This window comes from Colletes latitarsis, chromosome 14 (assembly GCF_051014445.1).
Source record: "Colletes latitarsis isolate SP2378_abdomen chromosome 14, iyColLati1, whole genome shotgun sequence".
Taxonomy (NCBI): domain Eukaryota; kingdom Metazoa; phylum Arthropoda; class Insecta; order Hymenoptera; family Colletidae; genus Colletes; species Colletes latitarsis.
Window position 1 is genome coordinate 17497758 of NC_135147.1, and position 23909 is coordinate 17521666.

The 23909-nt window shown below is 35.1% G+C and overlaps 1 protein-coding gene across 6 annotated transcripts in view; it reads left to right on the top strand.

Annotated features, from left to right (window-relative positions):
* Positions 1 to 23909, top strand: part of Dsx (transcription factor doublesex) — a 199306-nt gene that overhangs the window by 73959 nt on the left and 101438 nt on the right. For 2 of the 6 annotated variants that reach the window (XM_076782018.1, XM_076782017.1), the window contains exon 5: positions 87 to 688. The exons of the other annotated variants lie outside the window; for them this stretch is intronic. In XM_076782018.1, coding sequence (XP_076638133.1) covers positions 87 to 172 — 86 coding nt within the window. In that variant the 3' untranslated portion in view covers positions 173 to 688. Of the gene's footprint in view, positions 1 to 86; positions 689 to 23909 lie in introns of those variants that run through there. 6 annotated transcript variants of the gene reach the window in all.

The window sequence follows — 23909 nt, forward strand, 5'->3', positions numbered from 1 at the left end:
TACACCCTGTGCCTACTACACCAATATTATATTTTTATTTTATATTTCTTAAGCGGAAAAAATTAACTTTGATCTTTTTTCTCTAGCTTCAATAGCTTATCGCCCGAAAAATCCTTGGGATTCCATTTTGGACAGGATTCTTTCGTTCATTATAAACTTACTACCAACTTGAAAAGTCGTAAAATTTTTGCAATTTCCGGAGCTTTTTCCAAGCGAATTTCTTTTGTTTTTCGTATAAAATTGAATCATATTTATATTTTGTCATTAAAGCATTATTTTGACAATTGAATTATATTTTTGGTCGCAATTGAATTATATTTTAGTGAATAAAATTCCTTTGCGAATGTACCGGACAGAAATAACAAATTCCGTTTCATTGGATTTGGAGAAGCGACAAAGATATATTTGATTTTGGCAATTCAACGGTTGGAAGATACTTTTTCCCCTCGAAAGCATCGTAAAACAACGTGGATGTCGCAGCGCGGCGAAATTGGCAACACAGTCGGATTACTTAAACAACGCGTTACATCACTTTCGTGTTTCGTGTTTGTTATACAAATTTCACGAGGCATTTCGCGCGTTCAACTCCTTAATGCTCGGATATTTTGAGTAATACGAACAGTAGCGTAACTAGGAAGTGTAGCAGTCACGGTACGACAGAAACAAAATATACTTTTTTGAGTTAATTTTATTCACAATATTTTCTGATAAACGATTTGAAACAAATTGTAAAAATTTACAAGAACAATTTTTATAGATAGACTTAACGATAAATATTTTCTTTTTACAAGAATTAATATTTTTGTTAAATCAAAATCTAAGTTCTGACAGAGTTTTCGAACAGAAAAGTTAACCATTTATTTCGATTTGTGTTTATATATAAAAAGTTCTATTGAATCATATTTTTATTTATTATTACTGCAGAGCTGTAACTAATGAGTAACAGAAACAATCTAGGCAAATATAACAGTTAGTAAACGTCTTATCTGTTGTTAATAAGATTATAAAAACTATTTATTTATTCTTGATTGTTAGATATAAAATTTCCTGACAATATAAAAAAGAAAGAACTTAAATTATACAGTTTAAGCGTACATCAAAAACGTTGTTGCAGAATTTTCTTTGTAATTCAATCAATCAGACCCCATCATTCTGTACGTATACACATCATTAGTTACAGCAAAGTTTGAAGTAATTTTTCATTTCACGATTACAAAGTTAACGATAAGATTAATTGCGTAGTGCCTGATTAATGATCAGTCCTAGCAAGTAATTAATGTTCCTTTCCTCGATGATGTTATTAATTAATCATGAACGAAATAGAAGAATGATCAGTTACTGTCGAGCTCCGTTTCAGAATTGCTTAATTGATTTGAACGTTATCTTTGTCGCGTTAATCTTTACTTGGAGAACTGTTTCGTTGTTGACGGAACGTTGCATAAAATTGTCCGCGTTTTGACAAGACTCTCATTGCAATCCTTCGATTCGTTACAATTTCGTTGCGTCCGCGATTTTCCATTTAGATCGCGAAAAAAAGCAACGCTTTGCGATTTAACCACGCGATCGTCGTGCTCGAAGATCTCCCAGGCATCTTGGTCTCATCGCTCGAAGATAAATTCGCTGATCCCCGTGTGCGTCATCGTCAGGAAGATGATCCACGTTTTAAGAAAGTGGAAAGAATGGAACGCGTCGTTACGTTCTCGTTGCTCTCGTAAAAGTTATCGTGCAAATTCGACGCAAGAACGATTCCTTTAGAAAGTGACGCGCGAACCAAGTGTCTTTGTTCGTAGAAAGCAATGCTTTCTATGCAATTGTGCCGGCAAGGATCGCGGGTGTCTCGTAAGTTGTGCACTGTTGGGTTTTCTCCACTCGAAGACACGTCCTAATTCGCGGTTCGGTTGGATGGGATCTGCGGCGAATATCAAGGTAGGATCTGTTGCTCTATTTTTGCGATTAGCTTATGCCGATGACAGCGAAAGATGATGGAAAAAGAGAACACGTAGTCGGAGAAAGTACTACATTTGATCGACGCGAATGGTAAATCATCGATGTGTTCTGCAATCTGATGCAATCATTTTATTTTATTTGTAGCCGCGTAAGAACATCGATAATGTTTCGTACTGTCCAACGAGGCTTGTCCGATGTTCTTTGACTCTCTTTTTAGGGCCTTCGTAAACAGTAAGATTAGCACGATCAATTGTTTTATTAGTAAACAAATTCTAAAGCTGTTTAAGATTTCAAACTGTTAAGTTTATCTTTGGTTTTTATTATTTTAGACGACAAGCAGATTACTTTGTTACTGTTACAGAGTGATATTACAAAGTTACGATCGAAAGATGCCCCGTGTACCAATGACATGGAGAAAATTGAGCTATTGTACATTGTAAAGCAATGTAAAGCTACTCATCATGGTACATATGCAGTAGATTACAAAATTAAAAAATATTACAGTTTTGAGACTTCCGCTATTGTGAATTAAATCTGATTGAAATGGTGTGGCTCCAAGTAAAAAATGTGGCAGAAGAAAAGGTTACATTTAAATTTTGCGAAGAACAGTGGAAGAATTGCATTCAACTGCAAATGAATATATTTAAAATTCTGGTAGTTGAATCGTATTATAGAAAGAACTATTAATTTCTTGTTTATGAATACTTAAAGTAACAATAGTGATAGTGATATTAACGAATCTAATTTAATATCAATTTAATTGAGGAACACAAACTTTGATTTCGGAAAAGAAAAACCAATTTTGAATATATTCATTTTACAATATTTCTGTATCATATTATGTACATATAGAAGCATTAATTAGTGTCTCAAGATTTGCAACTTAAACTGCATTGAAAAGAATTATTACTAACATTTTATTGAAAACCTTGCGATGGATTGTATCGTATACTGTGAATATTTTATACAGGGTGGTCGACCATCCCTGGGAAAAATTTTAATGGAAGATTCTAGAGGCCAAAATAAGACGAAAATCAAGAATACAAATTTGTTGATGGTGGCTTCGTTAAGAAGTTATTAACGTTTAAAGTTCCACCCGTACTGAATTTTTTTCTCGAAAGTGGGTAGGATTTCGGGGGTAGGTCTATTCACCAAAAATGCTTATAATTGACCCCTGTAACCAAAAATAATTTTTCCAGAATGATTTGAAACTTTTTAATTTCGCCGAAAAATTTCAGCAGCTACCCCCTGTCGATTTTTCTTAAAAATTCGTTTTTTATTTTTAACAAATTTGGTTGGCGCTGTACGGAAAAGTTGTTTAATAGTTTTTTGTAGGTACTTATGGGCTCTACTTCAGAAAAAAGTTTCATTGAAATATATTCACTATTGTAGGAGTTATGGCTGTTTGAAAATTGGACCATTTTTATGGGGTTTTTCTCATTTTGCGGGGTCAAGGACCAACTTTTTGAATATTTTTATAATTACTACATATTCTACACTAAAATACGCGTCGTTTGCCTTTTTGAACATTAAAATCGTCCAATCCGTTCAGAAGTTATGACGTTTTAAAGATTCGCATGAAATTTCAGGGATGCATTTCTGGCCTGAAATTATATTTTCGGTAAGGAATTTTTTTCTCGAAAATGGTTCGGATTTCGAGGGTATGTCTATTGACCAAAAATGATTATAATTGATCCCTGCAATCAAAAATAATTTTTTTAGAACAATTTGAAATTTTTTGATTTTGTCGAAAAATTTCACACCTTTTCAAATTTTTTTCTCGAAATTGGGTAGGATTTCGGGGGTATATCTATTCATAAAAATGATTATAATCGGTCCTTGCAATCGAAAATAATTTTTTTAGAACGATTTGAAATTTTTAAATTTAATTGTTAATAACTTTTTAACGAAGTCTCCATCAACAAATTGGTATTCTCGATTTTCGTCTCATTTTGGCCTCTAGAAACCCGCATTAAAATTTTTCGCAGGATTGGTCGAACACCCTGTATAAGCTTTTTACACCGAGTAGATAGAAATTCGCATGGGAGTTATAAATTTCCAGGCATCTTCGTGCACTTAATCATTCTGTTATTCGTACTTCTCGTCGACATGTTTCCCGTCAAAATTAGAATCGAATGTTCGTACAAAGTACAACGACGTTCATTGTCGCAATCGTCTAGTATAGCGGCTATAATAAATATTCTTCCGTTGCCAACTAGGAATAATTACAGGATATTTTTGCAGGTATTATGTTGCCATTATTACGATCTTTGTTGACTTGCCGACATCCACTAAATCCGTCCAATGGAAGTCTGCCAATCTTGTTAAAAGCGTGTGCGCGTTGCTTTTGCTAGTTGTATTTTGTCTCGAATAAAATCTCGCGTGACAAAGTTTAGTACGATATTGATATTAGAATATACAACTGCAGGGTTTCGTTTTGTATATTTTATCACGAAAGAACATAAAAGCATTTTCAGAGAAAAGTATTTCTTGCAGGGTACATGATAAAAATAGAATTGAATATTCTCCTGTTAAACGTATTTCGAAAAACAGTTTTTTTATTTAACGATTTTATTAGACAAAGTTTGTAGCGTTATACGTTTGGGCAGATAGAAATTCCAGAAATGAGAACTACTACTTTGTAAAATGGAAACATTCTTTACTGTGATTTTTCGAGTGTTGAAATTTTGTTTTAAACAGTGTTTCATATTTTTGTATCCATAGCGTTTTAGATAATATTCAGACGAAGTTAGCAATTTATAGCAACGTCACTATCATTACCAATTTTTCTATCTATATTTGATGACAAAGTCCAAAAGGTTGAAAAATCACGGATTTAATACACGGGGATTGCTTTCACGATTTCTCAATTGCAGACAATGTGAACGAAATTTTTCATTAGCTACAATGAAACACAAAAAGATCATGTTAAAATGAAAAAGAGCACACGACAGCAAAGACGTCGTACATAATAAAGTATTTACATTATAAAACAGTTGAAGAATCGAACAATTCCAAGAATATCCTAGGAATAGAATCACATTAGTTTCCTTTCTAGTAATTCACTGTCGGAACAAGTGTATTTAGCCGTTTGTGGAAAGATCGTTTCATGAATAACACAAAGTGCGACATAATGGCGAAACAGGTTACTCTCGGTCTTTCTCTTTGTTCGGTGGCGAGTTAAATTTACAAAGGTATGGCGGTCAAGCATGCGTGAAAAAGGTAGCTTGTGTGGTATAATTTGTTAAGTAGACTACCTACTTGACTACTGTATACACGAGCCAACCATTATAAGTCGCTTAAGCGAGCTATGGTTCGTTCGTTGTAATATTATCTACTGCTAGTGTCATCCTGCGCGTATTATTTCGATCACATTACCTATTTTTCTATAGCGATGTAATGAAGCTAAACTCAAGACTTTTATTTCGTATTGAAAATTCACATAGTCTCCTATTTAGAAGTTTAAAACAAATTTTTACTATTCTCATTCAAACGTTTTAATAAACGAAACAATAAAACTTGAAAAGATTTCTTATTTATAAGGTTATTTCATTGAATATCATTAGACGAATATGTTTGTCCATAACTTGTATTTCACGAAGAACGTAATTTAGAATCTGATTTTGAAAATTCTCGAAATTCTTCTGGTTTTATCTTCTTCACCCCGAAAATAGATGAATTTCACCCTCTCTCTGTGAAAATCTAGTCGAGCGAGTTTTGATATGCTTTTTTGAATTTCCATAAGACAGGTTGAATCTCATTCAACGTAAGGTGTTTACATTTCCATGAGTGGACACAAAAATCTAACAATAAGACTGACGATAGTGTCGGTAAGTAGAATTTTTTATGCTGCATGAGAACCACTAGCATTAACCTGCCGCGACGTATCGCGCGAACAGAGCTGTTCACAGATTGCCATTCTACAGGCGGAACTTTAAACGTTAATAACTTTTTAACAAAGCCTCGATCGACAAATTGGTATTCTTGATTTTCGTCTCATGTTGGCCTGTAGAATCTCCCATTAAAATTCTTCCGAGAGGTAGCCGAACACCCTGTATAATGTAACGTTAATTTGACCCTAGTTGCGTTCAGTTTTCATCAAAATTTCTTATCAGGAAAGATTTAGTTTTTCTTATTCACTGTTAAAAACTGATGCTTTCAACGACGGTGTCCGGATAAAGGGACAGGAGTTTAGAGGGAGAGTGATTACAAGTTAAATGGTTTCCTTTTCGTCGACCTTACGACCGACAAAAACGAAGAAAACCAAAAAGAAATATTATACAATATAATAAAGTATATGAGGTAAGAAATAAGTTGAGAAAATTAAAAGAATTATAATTTCGCCGCCTGTTGCCTTACTGGGGATGGTAGATGAACAACGAACCTCGTTGAGGTAGGCTTTGATTCCTATAGTAGAAAAACACTGCTATGTGTTAGACACAAACACGTTATACGTATCTGTGCAGCACTTGTTTCCTCATGCTCCTGGCTCAGATATTCGAATATACAGGAGCGGGAACTTCGCCTGTTCGGGACATACGAACGCTCTAGTGGACTGTATTTTATTTTGGCGTAGATAAAGAATTAATTTCTTATCTACGTCGAGTGCAGTCGATTGTCTAATGGACGGGGGGTTGAAATAGTGGTTGAAAGGTTCCAAATGCACGTTTCCCGTGAGTCTGTATGTCGAAACGCAGTGCAGTGCAACGGCCCAACCGATGATCTGCGGCTACTCAAACGTTCCAACAGACAACCTGTTGGTAGGAGGTTGCACTACGAGGCCCAACAGCACGTCGTTCACTGCACGTTGCACATCTATTTGTTGTACTTAGTTCGACTCCGTTACTCCACCGCACTGGAGCTCCTGTAAACGTTACACCGGCGGAATCCGTAGGAGAAAGGGGTCGAAGAGCCAAAAAGTCAGGCGTCCTAAGAGGAAGTGAACCCACCTGGAGGTACACCACGTACTATCCAATGATGACTTGTTGGCTAGGCACCTACAAACTAAACGGGGCAAGGGCAAGGAGAGAAGGTCTTCGCGCTGCCTTATTCCCACTGGAAAGGCTCGCTCTGACGTCACGCTGCATAGTAATAGGGTCTCCGTAAACACGAGATACATTTTTGTCCTATTCACGGCTAGTATTTTGAATTGTAGTTGTGAGCGGCTCAGCCAATAATGACAATGCGTGTGAGAGCAGGCGTCGCTATTACGCTACGGCCAATCAGCGTGCCTAGTCATCAAGTCGTCACTGGATAGTAGATGCCTCCATTAGGTGTCTTCTCAGCCGAGCAGCAATTATAAGGAAATCAAGACGGCATCCGTCAACTTCCTTGTGTCTCAATCATGTGAATGATTGAAACGACCAATTAATCCTGCACGGAGGATCAAACACCCTATTAGTGTATTTCTCGATCACTCCTGCCGCAGTACTGATTTTGTGGAATCTCGATTGGGAAATCTCGTACGAGATTCCGGGGTGCGCTTGACCGAATCTCGAAACGATCCGTTTGTCAAGGGAAAAGGCGAATAATTTCCACACTTTTCTCGAGCTTAATGAATTCTCAGCTGTGCGAGGTCTATCAGGAGCATCGCACCAGACTGAACATCTGCTCGTTACACCCGTGGAATACAGGCAGAGAAGTTCTCGAAAAATCGGAACTTTTCTTTCCCAAATCTTTCTGTTCAAGCAAGATCGGGAGCCGATACGCTCTAGTCAGAAGTCTACGTAGGACTGCGCGTACTGACGTCATCAACACCGTTGGAACAGTCGAATCAAAGGTAATGAGCCGTTACCGATGCCACTTATTACTGCTCGCTGTACGAATTCTCCTAGAGAGAATCTTAGAATTATCACGTACGCAAACTGGATTAACGGAAATTGCGGCCGAGGACAATCGTTCGGCATTATGCAATCATTAAATATTCATTAATGTGTGGTTTATTTTCGATCATTAATAATCGAGTCTTTTGAATAAAATCTCCATTGTTAGTAGTTCTGTATTATATACACATTGTTGCGCCGGGGAGGGGTGTTTCTCGTAGAATTCATTATAACATACAACTAATAAACACAGAACTAAGAACACAAACTAACGAACAAGGAATTTTATTTAACAGGGCTTTGATCGAACGTTTGCTCGCTACGAGGTCTCTAGTAGTTCTGATCTTTTAAATCGTCGCCGGTCCCTCTAGCAACCGGAAGGCACGGGTCCTGAATATGCGTTAAATCTTTATTCTAGTTTAAAATGGTGCTGGGTAGAAACTCTAACATTTTAAAATTTCTGAACTTATACATATACTTGGCATATTTCAAGCTATAGCCTCTGGTTTTATGATTACAGAAACATGTACAATCGTTATGGCGTCGGTGAACAGTTTGTTAGTGTAACGTTATTAGCTCGAGTTGTGATCCTGGACTAGTAATTACGATGAACACGTCATGTTTCACGCGTGCCTACGTCGTTTCAAGATAAGTGTGCTCGCATTGGATACTTAGATACTTTTAAATCTATGTGGAAAGTCGCATTCCTGCTAGTCTACGGCGAACAGGTAGACGATTAATGGTGTCAGTTTGAACGAAGTGGATACACTGTTGCTAAAAACACGCCATTACAGCCTCCGAAACGATCGACCGCCTTATACATTACGTTCACAACCCATGCATTTGTCGATTAAATTTATTCTTTCAAACTGTTCGAGTTGTGTAAACAAGAATTTTTTTTTACGGTTCCGGAGCGAAGATTAGACTGTGGTATCCCCTCCCATGCTCGCTACCGGAGGAATCGCGCTCTCACAAGCGCTCGACCGACCCCTCGGTTGCTTTATACAATCCTCAACCGACTTCCTAATATTCCAGTCGAGGCAGGGCCTGCTAGAAAGCCTTATTGATGAGTCCACGAGCAGGCCCGGACGAAATGCGCTCCCTCCTTTCCTTTTCAGCTCTCCTACGATTCTCACGAGTTTCTACATCACAGCGAAGCAGCGCCACAAGACGTAATTTGAGTTGTTCGATACGGTCACAATATCGTACTAAAACTGTTGCATCTGTTTAGAGAAAAATATTTCTTTCTGAAATTTTAACACTTTAAAAGTTGGCCAGAACAACTTATTAATCTTTTCGATACGATTTTGTTCTTATCCCCTAACTTGAATGTGGGTCAGGATGAATTTCTATTTTAGGAGTACGATAAGTAGATAATTCTTAACAGGCGAATAAAATAAAATCTATTAAAAGTATAGAAAGGTATAGAATAGGACAAAAATAATAAAAAGTTTGCTGAAGGTGATGCGATACAATGTAAAATAAGTAATATGAAGAAGTGTGTTATGGAAATTGTTGAAGGAATACAAGAAACCAAAGAAGGTTTGTTGGGTAGAATATAGTTCAGGACATGAGCATGATGTGGCCGATACGTTGAATGCATATACATACAATGGAGTACGTTGCAGGTTTTGCCTCACTTAATCATTCCATTAAGGCTGCCTCAAATTTTACATGTTGGAACGGTCGGTTAAATATTAAAATTCCGAACGAAACATATAGAAGGTTATCAATCTTATAATTGTACTTGTATACTCTTAAGACCCGTGCGTGTCATAAGTTCACAACTTGAGAAATGATTTGCAAGGGGCATTTATAATTTACATGTCTATCACTGTACAGGATCGGTCCTTTGCTCTGACTAAATCACATATATTTAGCCAACCAGGTGTAAGAACTGTAGTCTTCTATCGAGGACCTTTGTAAACTAATTGTTTCAAACCAGAATCGTGTCAGCTCTCATAGTTCATATTTAGTACAATCAGTCACATTTTTTTACCCAATTAAATATGCTGTACTTTCACTCAGAGCTGAGCAATTAGTGGTTTTCACTTCGAACAGTAAACAAGCATTTAAACGTTTATTTAAACATTTATCAAACGTAAATATAGTATTCTATACTGAATATAGGTGATAATGTTCATAAATATTAGTTAAAAAATGGTTTGTTATTATAGCGTTTCAAAAGAGAATCTCAAAACATGGTGATAATATTTTCTCTTGTATAATCTTTATTTTGTTTTTTCTTACATACTACTCCCTTTTGTACTAAAGGGGTTTTCCCCGTGAATGAATGAATAATAATAATGATTAAATCATCGATCAGATTAAAATCTCCATCACGAGGCATTGTTAACCATATTTCCCCTTATTTGTATCGTGTTTTTTCTTTTGTGGAAAAAGTCTAATTTTGACAGATTTTTGATGTCGAGTTTCACAATTACAAGGCTACTCAAATCTTGTAAATTAAAATCAATTCATTTTTACATTCACGAGATATTTGTAAAACAATACTATTCTTTGCACGAACAAATGTAAACAAAAAGGGGTTAACGTTCGGTACTTCTCATTGAAAAACAAAATGAACAATCGTCGAAATTACTTATTGGCCAACCTAGTACGTTAAATTATGGATGAATATTTCGTCGATATAAATAACCGACGTTTGTTAAAGGTTTCTCTTTTGTCGCCCCGGGGATGACCGCGACGTGTACAAATGTTTTTTTTCGCGCCAGCCTGACACACATTTCTTCAAATTACAACTTCTTTCGTCAGCTTAAACAATATTTCAAACGGGGGGAAGACGTTTTTATTCCAGAACAATTTCACATGTCGCGTACGCTATTATGCGTCCCTGCTGATACTATGTTTCTCACGCTTGACAATCGTTTCGTGGCCCTTCAAAGTACCGCAACTTCTTGCCCGCGTGTGTATTAACGCGTAATTCGCGTGTAGCTCAGCACGTGCAAACTGAATGGGGAACGTCCACACCTAGTCGCTCGGGGCAAAGATTAATGATGCTCGGTGAAAAGAAAAATGTCTTGCTGGCAAGAACATCGTCCGCAGCTATGCGGTGGCCGTCACTGGACAGAGCCGCAGTCTCGCGCAAATAGTAATGGGACCCGTAACGTCAGTGTACACATGTTATACCTTAATTATCGCCAGGCATTACGGCAACTAATGCTGCTGGAGAAGAGGTTACAGAATCGGTGCCATTACGACGCCGGAAGCATTTTCAAGGTTTTGTTTTGCCTTTTGCTCCTTGAATGGAAACATTCGATGATCGATGCCTCGAATCGTTCCCTTTGGGCGGCCATTTCTCCTCGCATTAACACTCGAATTATTCGTCGAATTTATCTCATTTCGAACCCTTCGGTGGTTTATAATTTAAATACCTTTTACCTTCAACTGATGACTCGATCAAAATATATTTTACTACATTGTAATTGTTCACAATTTAGAAAAATATTGTAATAAATGAAAACTAATCCACTTTGAGACACGTCAAATTGATTGGAAGCATCTAAGATTGATGCTGAAATTTTTCATTTGGGCAGCCATTGCCAATCACGTATAAGAAACGAATTATTCGGTAAATATAATTTAAATACCCATTATCTTCAACTGATGACTCGATCAAAATATATTTTACTATATAATAGTTGATCACAATTTAGAAAAATATTGTAACAAATGAAAATTAATCTACTTTGAGACACGTCAAATTGATTGGAAGCATCGAAGATCGATGCTGAAATTTTTCATTTGAGCGGCCATTGCTCGTCGCATTAACACTCGAATTATTCGTCGAATTTATCTCTTTTCGAACCCTTCGGTGATTTATAATTTAAATACCTTTTACCTTCAACTGGTGACTCGATCAAAATATATTTTACTACATAGTAATTGTTCACAATTTAGAAAAATATTGTAATAAATGAAAACTAATCCATTTTGAGGCACGTAGAATTGATTGGAAGCACCGAAGATCAATGCTGAAATGCTTCCTTTGGGCGGCCATTGCTCATCGCGTATAAGACTCGAATTATTCGCTAAAAATAATTTAAATACCCATTACCTTCAACAGTTGACTCGATGAAAATATATTATACTATACAGGGTGTTCGGCCACCCCTGGGAAAAATTTTAATGAAAGATTCTAGAAGCCAAAATAAGACGAAAATCAAGAATATCAATTTCTTGTCTGAGTCTTCATTAAAAAGTTATTAAAAAATTAAATTAAAAAATTTCAAATCGTACTGAAAAAATTATTTTTGGTTGTGGAGGTCAATTACAATCATTTTTTATGAATAGATATATCCCCGAAATCCTATCCAATTTTGAGAAAAAAATTCGAGAAGGTGTGACATTTTTCGACAAAATTAAAAAATTTCAAATTGTTCTAAAAAAATTATTTTTGATTGCAGGGATCAATTATAATCATTTTTGGTCAATAGACATACCCTCGAAATCCGAATCATTTTCGAGAAAAAAATTCCTTACCGAAAATATAATTTCAGGCCAGAAATGCATCCCTGAAATTTCATGCGAATCTTTAAAACGTCATAACTTCTGAACGGATTGGACGATTTTAATGTTCAAAAAGGCAAACGACGCGTATTTTAGTGTAGAATATGTAGTAATTATAAAAATATTCGAAAAGTTGGTCCTTGACCCCGCAAAATGAGAAAAACCCCATAAAAATGGTCCAATTTTCAAACAGCCATAACTCCTACAATAGTGAATATATTTCAATGAAACTTTTTTCTGAAGTAGAGCCCATAAGTACCTACAAAAAAGTATTAAACAATTTTTTCGTACAGCGCCAACCAAATTTGTTAAAAATGAAAAACAACTTTTTACGAAAAATCGACAGGGGGTAGGTGCCTAAATTTTTCGGTGAAATTGAAAAGTTTCAAATCGTTCTGGAAAAATTATTTTCGGTTGCGGGGGTCAATTATAATCATTTTTGGTGAATAGACATACCCCCGAAATCCTACCCACTTTCGAGAAAAAAATTCACTACGGGCGGAACTTTAAACGTTAATAACTTCTTAACGAAGCCACCATCAACAAATTGGTATTTTTGATTTTCGTCTTATTTTGGCCCCTAGAATCTCCCATTAAAATGTTTCCCAGGGGTGGCCGAACACCCTGTATAGTAGTTGTTCAGAATTTAGAAAAATATTGCAATAAATGAAAACTAATCCATTTCGAGACACGTTAAATTAATTGGAAGCATCGAAGAACGAAATCTGAAATTTTTCATTTGGGCGGCCATTGCTCATCTCTTATAAGATTCGAATTATTCGCTAAATATAATTTAAATACCCATTATCTTCAACTGGTGACTCGATCAAAATATATTTTTCAATATAGTAGTTCAGAATTTAGAAAAATATTGTAATGTAAACTAATCCACTTTGAGGCACGTCAAATTGATAGAACGGAAGTTGACCAAAATCGGTAGAATCGTGCAAATTTGTGAAGGATCGGTTTAGATTATCGCGAAGCTGTAATGGAACATCGGGAACGCGAATGGTTTAGCTACGAGACGTCGATTATCTCTTCCGAGAACGCGTAGAATGGGAAGTTTCGTATTATGTGAAAATATAGTGTCTGTGGATCGTAAGTTGCCGAGTATCCAGAAACTTTTTAAGTACAGGGACGAGTAGGTCACTCGCTCCATTTAATCCCCTCTAGAAATTCCCAGCTATAGATCCTTAGCGTCCACGCTAGTTCGATGTTTCTTCTTAGTAGTCTTCGTCACGCGATGTTCTTATAAACGTGATCGACACAGCCAATAATGGCAACTCGTGTGGCTGAAGGTAGTACGACAATTTCATTTGTCAGGAATTTACGATCTTGGTATAGTAATTATTAACAAGAAGATCCTCCGGCCGTGCCCTTGTAGATTTTGATATTTCAAGGGACGAATTTAAAGGTCAAATTTAAAGATCAGAATGGTATTCTGTAGAATATTGTGTTTCAAGGAGCATTTTTTTATAAACAATTGAAGTCTTAAAATTTAATATATTCATAGAAACTCGATTCAGATTTTCATATTTTCTTTTTTCAATGAAATATATTTTATTATTATTTTCACTATTTTATTTGTCAATTATTACACCATTTGCACAAATCTTTAGTTCAAAATATACAAACGATATACACATTTTAACGTGTAAATTTAAAATGATGTTATTCTTTTAAATGAACGTTTGTTGTATATTTCTGCCGTTGAGAAAACATATGTACATTCCAGATGTTAGTGAAATTAGTATAATATACAGTTTGAATGATTAATTATATTATAGGATTAATTATACGATCAATTAAACTTACCTACTTTCTCGGGAAGCAGGCAGTATTCCATTTCACCGATGCTCGCTCATTTAGAAATCATCGTTGGCGTGAAATATTAGATGATGGTAATTGTTCGAACAAAAGTTTGTTGATCGACTGATATTTTTCACCATTTTTGCACGCATAGTAATCGTTACACGTAAACAATTAAAAACAAGAAACTCGTTATTTTATAAAATCCTGGCGTTAACTTCCCCTACTTAATAATAGACTTGAATTTTTCGTGAAATTATTTCTGACAGTGACTTCAATGCCATCAATCTGGTAAGCGCAGAATATACGTATGTATGTATTTAAATTTCATGACTAATAAAACTTTTACACGCGATATATGAAAAGAAAATTACATGAACCACGCACATAATTTCACTATCTGTCTCTTCATTAACATGAAATAAATATTACCAGGCATCGTGACACTTGTGCACACCTCTAAAATAAGAATGCGCGTGGCTCGTATATCAATGTTCAGGGTAGACATCAATGAAAATGGTCTTATACAGAAGAGAAGAGTTATCGTTAATGCGTTTGTTCACACTTAAGGGATACCAATCGAGATCATTTGAAAGCGAGTATTGCAGTAGCGACGCGTTATTACTCTTTCTTAACGTGTACTAACATTAGTGGGCGCATATGCACGGTCATATTCAACTGCAAATGTATGCACGCGTGTATACATTACGTGCCGTCGAACGTGCGAGGCCAATGCTATTTCTCGAGCAATATCGCTTATTTTTTATAGCCTCACGGAGACATCGTTTAATTTATTACAGCCTTCAAAGTTTCATGAAATTCAATGACGATGGAACTATCATTTTCTGAATTTATAGGAAGACACGACGGTTCGGATAGTGGAACATTTATGTACTGAAAAACAATTACTGTGCGTGCTTATATTTATTAAAGTTATTTTATTTCCGTTTACGAAAAATTCATATTTAAGTCGTATTTAGACTTATGTTTGCTGGAACATACTCGTCAGTTTATTCATAATAATTTACTGATCTCTTATGATAGACATAGTGAAGAATGGAAAACATTCAAGTTTTGTTAGTGGTAAAATTCGATTTTCACAATATCTCCTGGAACATCAAAAGCGTTTGTTGGGACGACTCGATTCAGATACTGAGTGAAGGCTACGATCAGTTAGCGAGGGAATACTATACTCATTAACTCTTAAATTCTTATAAAGAGACTTTTTTCGATCAGATATAATTTGAACTATTTCTCTTGCATTTCTTTAACATTTTGAACCGATTTTATTATTTGCATTGTATATTTTTATTTTTATTTTAATTCCACGTGTTTCACGATTACAGAATTGTTCTCATACGGAAACGCACGTTTAGCACTTTGATTATGCAGGTGTGCATGATTCTTTTTGTACGTACAAACAAATGAAGTACGAACTATAGTCGAGAGTTGCATATGCATGGCATATTATTCAGAATATTCAGTTGGTTCAAGAAATTTTTTCTTCGCTTTCTTATCAAGGTAAAACTTTCGAGTAACAAATAAAATATAAATATTATAGTTTGGATTATAGAATAAAATTATATTTCACGTTGAACAAACGAATGCTTGTCCGAATAACTGTTCCAATGAAATGAACGTGTTTTTGTTCTTCGTATTCGAATAAAATCCTAAAAAAGCAAACCACTCGGTCGAGACTTTGCGTGATCATTTCAAACAAAAAAAAAAAAAGAAAAATAACAAAAACAGTCTAGTACGTTTGCACATGCGAACCAGCATGTCGGAGAGTTCGTTTAGAAACGTGGTCACGAGCAAACGTGTTGTGTTTACCACTCTTCGTGCCTGCAATCGTTTCGTTTCGTTTCGTATCGACTACGCTTCATTTGTGATTTCTGTGTGTATTTCCATACATTTCAAGGAAATAGTCTATAAAAAAGATTTCTGACAATATATTTTCTTACATTATTTATTAATATAACTCCTTTCTGCTACAAAAATTTGAAAAAGATTTGTATTGGAACGCAAGGAGCATTGTTCGGAAAAAAGAGAAATTCATTAAGTATCTTCTTGATATTGACATGTTGTGATCCAGTATTCAACTTCAAACCTGGATCTAATCTTCTCATTATTTACTTATAATTTAATTATAAACGTATCATTAAAAAATAAACGTATCTGAAAAGGTTACTGTCGATGATGAGACTTGAAGTTTGGATCACTCTCTTGTTTACATTAATATAAAAAGTAAGTACGCACTAATTGAGACGCAGTTGATTCCATACTCTATCATTTTTAGAAATTCTTATCCTCTGATTTTGTTTCTTTGAATAGTTGTGCCTTGTATACTCCCTGGAAAAAGAATAGTTCGTGACAGACTGCATTTTATGGCAATACCTCTTTATATGAAAAACAGACGCAAATACCATCTTAAAATGTGTAATTTCTATATTAAGTCCAATTCAAAAGAACTTGGGTTTAGTTCCTTGAAGTTTAGTTACCTTTTGTTTAATCGTTGCGTTGTATTATGAAATATATATCGTATTCAAATGCATGTAAAATGCAAGAATTAACGTTAGTAAGGGACTGTATAAATTTTGTTTCCCAGAATAACCTTCTTTTGAGGTTGAAACTGCTTTAATAATAAAAAGAAATCAAGACGTGGTCCGTGAAAATGGTTCGTCAAGCTTTAACGTACCGCTGCGTCGTCCGTTACGAATGGGTTAATCAAAATTACTACAAATATAGCGTAGTCTGTGGCGAATGGTTTTCCAATTTGACGGTTGTAGCGAGCATGTTAAGGGTTAATATTCATAGAGCAATAACATCTTCGACAAATTCGCATGGAACATTACTCAAATGGCAATCTACGATTTTGATTAAACTTGGCATACAGGTACTTAGGAGTGATAAGTACCCTCAACGTTGCGTATACAATTAAGAAAACTTGTTGTTTCTTTTTTATGCTCATCTAGGTATGCAGTATAACAGCATACGAAGTTTGTATATTTTCTCATAACGAGCAGAACAAAGAATTTGATTGAAATTTTTATTCTAACGTTTCGATCATAAGACAGTGTGATTTTATTGGTATGAATCACTGAAATTCAAAATTTACAATGTATTTAAGTATGTATGAAAGTTCCAGTAGAGTACAGTTAATTTCTCATTTACGATGATTCTTCGATCAAATAATTTTTTTTTGTAACTTTTAGTTCTGTATTCAGGTGACAATAGCCATATATTATAAAACAATTTTTTTAATTTGATCATTTTGACACGCATTTGTTCATAAATCTGTATATATTATTTCAATACAACTTGAATGAGAAGCCAATAATTTATATAACACAGAAAGTATCAAACCGCATCGAAAGGGTTAAAAGATTAGGTAAAAATTCTTGAACATATTAAAAGCTAAGTGAATAAAAATATTATTAAACAAATACATATATAGTTGACATGACTTTTCACTAAGGAATTAAAACAATTAATTCTCAAGATTAAATGTTAAAGAAAACAAATCTAGATGGGACTCTTGAATTTTAACCAGGCTTTAAAAATAAATTTTTTAACAAATTGTGTTTGGTCTGACAGCTTGTGATTTGAGATCAAATTCCATGAATTTAAAAATTTTGTTTTTTCGTGGCTCGACGTAAATAACATACTTTTTTGATAAAATACGACTTTGACTACCTAAATTTTTGCCCGTTCTACCAACTGTTTTGCGAAATACGAAACAGTCTCCGACTATGCAGAGTAGTTAATTAGTTTTGTTGTAATTTGGCATAAATAAACTTTAAATGCATCGTTTGCTTTCGAGAAATTTCTCTTGCAAGCAACGAGGGCAGTACTTGTTGGACTGACTGTATACTCTTTATTCGGATGTTGTTTGAAATTCAGCTTTTAAGAAGGCAGAAGTAAAATCGTAAGTCGCTCGTTTCACGCGAAACAATTAGGTAAGAAATCCAAGTGCGACCAATTTGATATCGTGCACGTTTGCTCGTGCTCGCGGCGTGCACCGTCAAAGGAAGCACGGTGCAGGTGCATGTTGAGCAGCGAGAGAACCGCTGCACTCTGCCACAAGGCCGTACATTCTTCGGGCGAGATCGACGTACACGAGAGAACCGGAGTGCCTGACATTTGTAACAATGTAACTACTCCGTAAGAGTCGACTACGGGTCGTTAATCGTTCGCCTCGGCTCGGAATTTTTAGGCCTTGCGAGGTATAATGGCCTACGACGAGATTACCGAACGCGTACGCTTGCTATGGAAATGGCGATGAGGCTCTCTCGCTCTATGTAACGCCTTTCATCGGTATACAATTATCTGTGCACCGAGGACCCTGCCCGTTTCTCTTTGCGTGCCCTTCTTGTAACAGGCACGAGCACCAGCTTCGGGCACCGCGATATAAAGGGAAAACAAATGGAAAATAACACTGTTTTTATCGTTGGAAACCTGACATTTCAAGTCGATGTCAGCTGTCTCGAAACGAGATGTTCGGAGTCGCCTCGAATCGTACAGCTGACACGCAAAATTGCTCGTACGTTTACGCGGGGGAACGAAAATCAATAGGGGAAAAATAACTATAAAGATAAATATTTTCGTAAAATATTTGCAAAAGCTTCTCGTCGTTTCGTTTTGCACGAATTATTAAAATAAGAGAGGGACGGGGTGTAAATTAAATTTTTTATCAGCGACACGGTGTAATTTCAATGTACATATATGAATCTTTATTATTCGTTCGACGTTTCGGCCGTAGTCGTTGACCTTCTTCGGGGTAAAAATATTACGAATTACACGACGGGTACCGGAATAAAAATTCCAAAAACTGGGTAGGGGAATTAAAAAATTTCGTCAAATAAACCTAACGGTTATTACAAGTTGCAAGGTAATATTTGGAACCAATAGAAATTTATTTGTAGCAAAGAACATGTGACTAATCATTTTGTGTCAATATGAGTATTAGTTATATTTAACTACAAATCTCCTTCCTCTTCAAATACCTCACTAATAAATATAGTAATAGATTAAAAGAAATAGTGACCATAACTTATTGTTAAGAATTTAACTTTCTCTTTCTCCTATTGTTTTATTTCTTAAATTTATTTTAGTAGAGCAATGATTCTAAACGCGCATCGTGTTTAGTGCAAGAATGGTATAATATACAAAAATTCTTTAAAGCACCTCAATTAGTCTTAATTCTATCGAACATGTTTGTAGAGAATTGAAATCTACTTTCATTTATAAATTTTCATCGAAAGTTATAATATGAAAACTTTGTTTCAAGTAATATTTGAATAGATCCTATCAATAAAATAGCAATTCTTTCTATACGTAGTGCAAATGGTGTCGCTCGCGTTGAATCATCCACCATGCTTGCCTTAAGCAATGGTCTCCATAAATTACAGTATACATACGGGGTGAAACACATAACGTGATCGCCTTCATTATTATCGATGCTAATGAATCAATTGAAACGTTTTTGTTTTTAATACTTTGGTTCAAAGAGATTAAGCTGATTATAATACAGTTTTTCTCCCATGAAGTTTTTCCCACGATTGTCTTGAATTTAGTAGCATTACTTTTCATGTTTTGTAAACATCGATAAATATTCAAGAAAATTGGAACAATACTGTAGACTGTCTAGCATTATCTCAATCTGATATTCGTGGTTTCACTTAAAAATTGTCTTTGACTTCGATGTAAAATCAATAGTTTTAGCTTTTCCATTATCGGTTGCTCTTATTTTTCTGTTTGAAGTATGCAATACTAAAATAATTAACTTATCTGATATTTAATCTGTAGACAATTTCTAAAAACACAATACACGTATTTTGTTTCACGGAATCTCCGAGATTAGTACAAGTAGAGTAACAACTTATAAAGAATACATAGAGCATAAATTGAATGGCCTCGAACCCAATATGATAAACATAATTTCCACCTTTCAAGTTCGTTGCTATCTCCTAAAGAGAAAGTACTTTGCAACTGTGTGGACAATATGATAATTATTCTAAGCACATAACGTGATCGCCTTCATTATTATCGATGCTAATGAACCAACGTAAACGTTTTCATTTTGAATGATTTGGTTCAAAGTGGCTAAGTTGATTATAGTACATTTTTTTTAATTCATTTTTCCCACGAAGTTTTTCCCACAATTGACTTCAATTTAGTGGCATTACTCTTCAGGTTTTGTAAGCATCAACAAATATTCAAGAAAATTGTTGGAATACTGAACACATTCTAGCACTCTGAATTATTTAAATTTGATATTTGCAGTTTCACTTAAGAATTGTCTTTGATTTCGATGAAGAATCAATAGTTTCTGTTTTTCCATTATAGGTAGGTCTTTTTTTTTTATTTAAAGTATGCAATACTGTAATAATTAATTTATCTGATATTTAATTTATGGATAATATGTGAAAAAACATTAAACGTGTTTTATTTCACGAATTCTCCACACTTAGTACTAGCAAAGTAACAAGTTATAAAAAATACATAGAGCATAAATTAAATGGCCTTGAAGAACCAATATGATAAACATAATTTTCACTTTTTAAGTTCGATATTATCTTTTTAAGTGAAATTACTTTCCAACTATGTAACACAGTACGATAATTATTCTAAGGTAAAAATTAACAAGGAAAACTAAAACATGTGAAAGTTATCGCTTTTACTATTTTATGTAATTTGCATAAGCTAATTTCAAACAGATAAGAGTTCGTTCAATAATAAGTACTTTTCTTGTATGGATATTATTGCATTGATGTTCACATTTGAACGAGTATCGTCACTGAAATATTCTTATCGCGACAATATGAATTATTAAAGCATCTCTTTCTATCGTTATTGATGGTCGAAGTTTAACAACTGTATAAATACTTTTCTTATCCCATTTAATAAATTGTCTCCACTCTGTGACACTTTAGTTTAAGTAGATTACACATATGTATGTTACTCGAATTTTTTGCAGTGTATAGTACTATATGTACTATTATCAATATTCTTAACAATATACAAGTAGAACCTCGACTACTGCAGGAGCTAAAAATTCTTGCAATTATCGAGGTAATCAATCTAATGAGTAGCAATACATAGTCCATCCCCAATCGTACGTGTTGCTTAGCGACCATCCCCTCTACTTGTTGACACCGTGCAACAAACGAGGCTCCCATGCAATAATCGAGGTCCCACCATACACTGAGAGACATTAAATTAATGTTTCCTTGTCTAGATATTACCATTTTGTAAGTATTTGCTATCACTAGAAGCTTTCGTCAAATAATTATCTATATTCGATAAACAATTGATCTATTCAAAATCAATAAAACAAAACTTTAGTAACGAAATCTAAGAAATATAACGAAAATTAGTGTCTAAAATTCTCTGTTCACTTTTGGAGGAGTATCTTTCAAAAAATTAACGTTTCTAAAGGAGAAAATATGTATCGTTCCGTATCGATGCATTATATGAAATCTCTCCTTTGAGAAGGAAATTTTGATAATGGATTCTCGATGTGCATAGCAATGAAAACAGACGAGAATATCTGCGTATCGTTGAGTCTGCAAGATGACATACACACAGTGGGTTCACGGTAATCGCGATTTTCGCGTAATCCCAGTATACACGGTTGCAAGTAACGATTTGTCGAATGCGTTGGGTCGATGCGTTCGAAACGTTTCGAGGAAGACCAAGCTAAGAAGTAAAAGTCGAGCGCGAGGTGTGGTTAGACGCCCAGTTATCTAACACTAAACCTACCCGTACAGCATGTATACCCATTCCTACCATGACCAGTCAAATGACCAATCTTTCTTTTTCTCTTTTACGAAGCAACATACTTCTAATTTTTGCATTAAATCTATAAAAAGTTGCGTTTTGATGTTTACTAGTAAGATATCCTTCTCTTTTATGTTAAAAAATTTTTTAATATTCATCGGAAAGAAGATAAAACACCCTTGAAAACGAATTTTGTTCCAAGTCGATACCGTAGTTAGTTCTAGAGAAAACAACTATTTAAGAAAAAGTGCTGCCTAGTAATTACACAAACATCCTGTATTTAAATTCATTTTCAATTAAAGAAACAATTTATAATAAAATTTTATCCCACATCAGTCGTATGATCAATAGGAATTTCTTAAACTTCTTTAAACATATAACGTCAAAGTAAATGTCAAAATAAACATAGAAGATAGCATAAATTATAGTAGGTGATACGGTCATCAGATAGAGGATAAAATGCCCTTTAAAATGAGCGTTTGTACGAGTCGATAGCTTTATTAGTTCCGGAGATATAGCGATTTTAATTTCAAGTCGATGCGGTGGCTAGTTTCGGAGATAGGGTTTGTTTACGTTTTGTTGTGCGCTCGCGAGTTCATTCATCCCCCGCGCGCGTAGATAGTAAACAGTGCGTAGTAAATTCTTGGAAATACTACGCCGAACTAGGTCACGGCAGTCACGTACTCGAGGTAGGTCAGCACCAAGCACGTGCGACAAAGAGGTCCGACTCCGTTAGACGAAGACAGAGATAGTCGAATTAAAAAAATTACCATTTACATAAATTACGATATCTCCAAAACGGAAAGTCGGATCGACAAAAACCAAAAGCCATTTTAAAGGGGAGGCTTTGCCGCTTCTAACAATGCCTCAATAATTAATAAAACACTAATAGTTTCGGAACTGCACGCGCCTAAAGTTTAACTATTTTTAATACGCATTAATAGCGAGAGACAGCGGAATTTAAAAAATTACCTTTTACATAAATTACGATATCTCGAAAACGGAAAGTCGGATCGAGAAAAACCAAATGCCATTTTAAAGGGGAGGCTTTGCCGCTTCTAACAGTGGTTCAATTATTAATAAAACACTAGTAGTTTCGGAACTGCACGCATCTAAAGTTTTTAGTATTTTTAATACGCGTTAACAGCCTTTTCTAAAGCGGAGAGCGGAATTTAAAAAATTACCTTTTACATAAATTACGATATCTCGAAAACGGAAAGTCGGATCGAGAAAAACCAAAAACCATTTTAAAGGGGAGGTTTTGCCGCTTCTAATAATGCCTCAATAATTAATAAAACACTAATAGTTTCGAAACTAAACGCGTCCAAAGTTTAACTATTTTTAATACGCGTTGTTAGTCTGTTCTAAGACAGTGGAAACTGATACATCGGAAGTTAACCAGAATTTGGTACCATATTTTGTCCAGTTCAAATATAAATCAACCGATCAGATGACCGGTCGTGGTAGGCAAGACAGACTACATATTTTTCACAGAAAATAAACAATAAGATTAGAAGTGAATATTGTAAAATTCATTGTACGTATACTATAAGAAAAGTCGTGAAGTTAAATGGCGCTAAAATAATATTGTGTGTTAGAAATTCTAAACGAAATTTTAGAAACGGTCATTTGACCGGTCGCGGTAGGTTTAGTGCTAATCATGACTCAAGTAACGCAAGGGTATCGAATGAAGCGCAAGCGATTGAAAAGCATTAACGAAACTGCGGTTCGTCCTAATCTACTTTTATCATCGTTGCGTACGTTTCCGATACATGGTAATGACCGTGAGCTCATTACACGAAGAACACGGCGCCATATCTGGGTTCACTTGCCGGTAGATGTTACCCTTATTACAGCTGCTTTCAATTACTTGTCCGTTCAGAAGTTTTACGCATAACTTACTGTTGCAAGCCTGTAATTACGATGGACTATAAAACGTGACCAGGACGAAGCAGCGAAACGCAAAGGGTAGAGAGCCGGGAGAAGAAGGTATACGCGTAAATGGAGTTTACAAAATTGGAA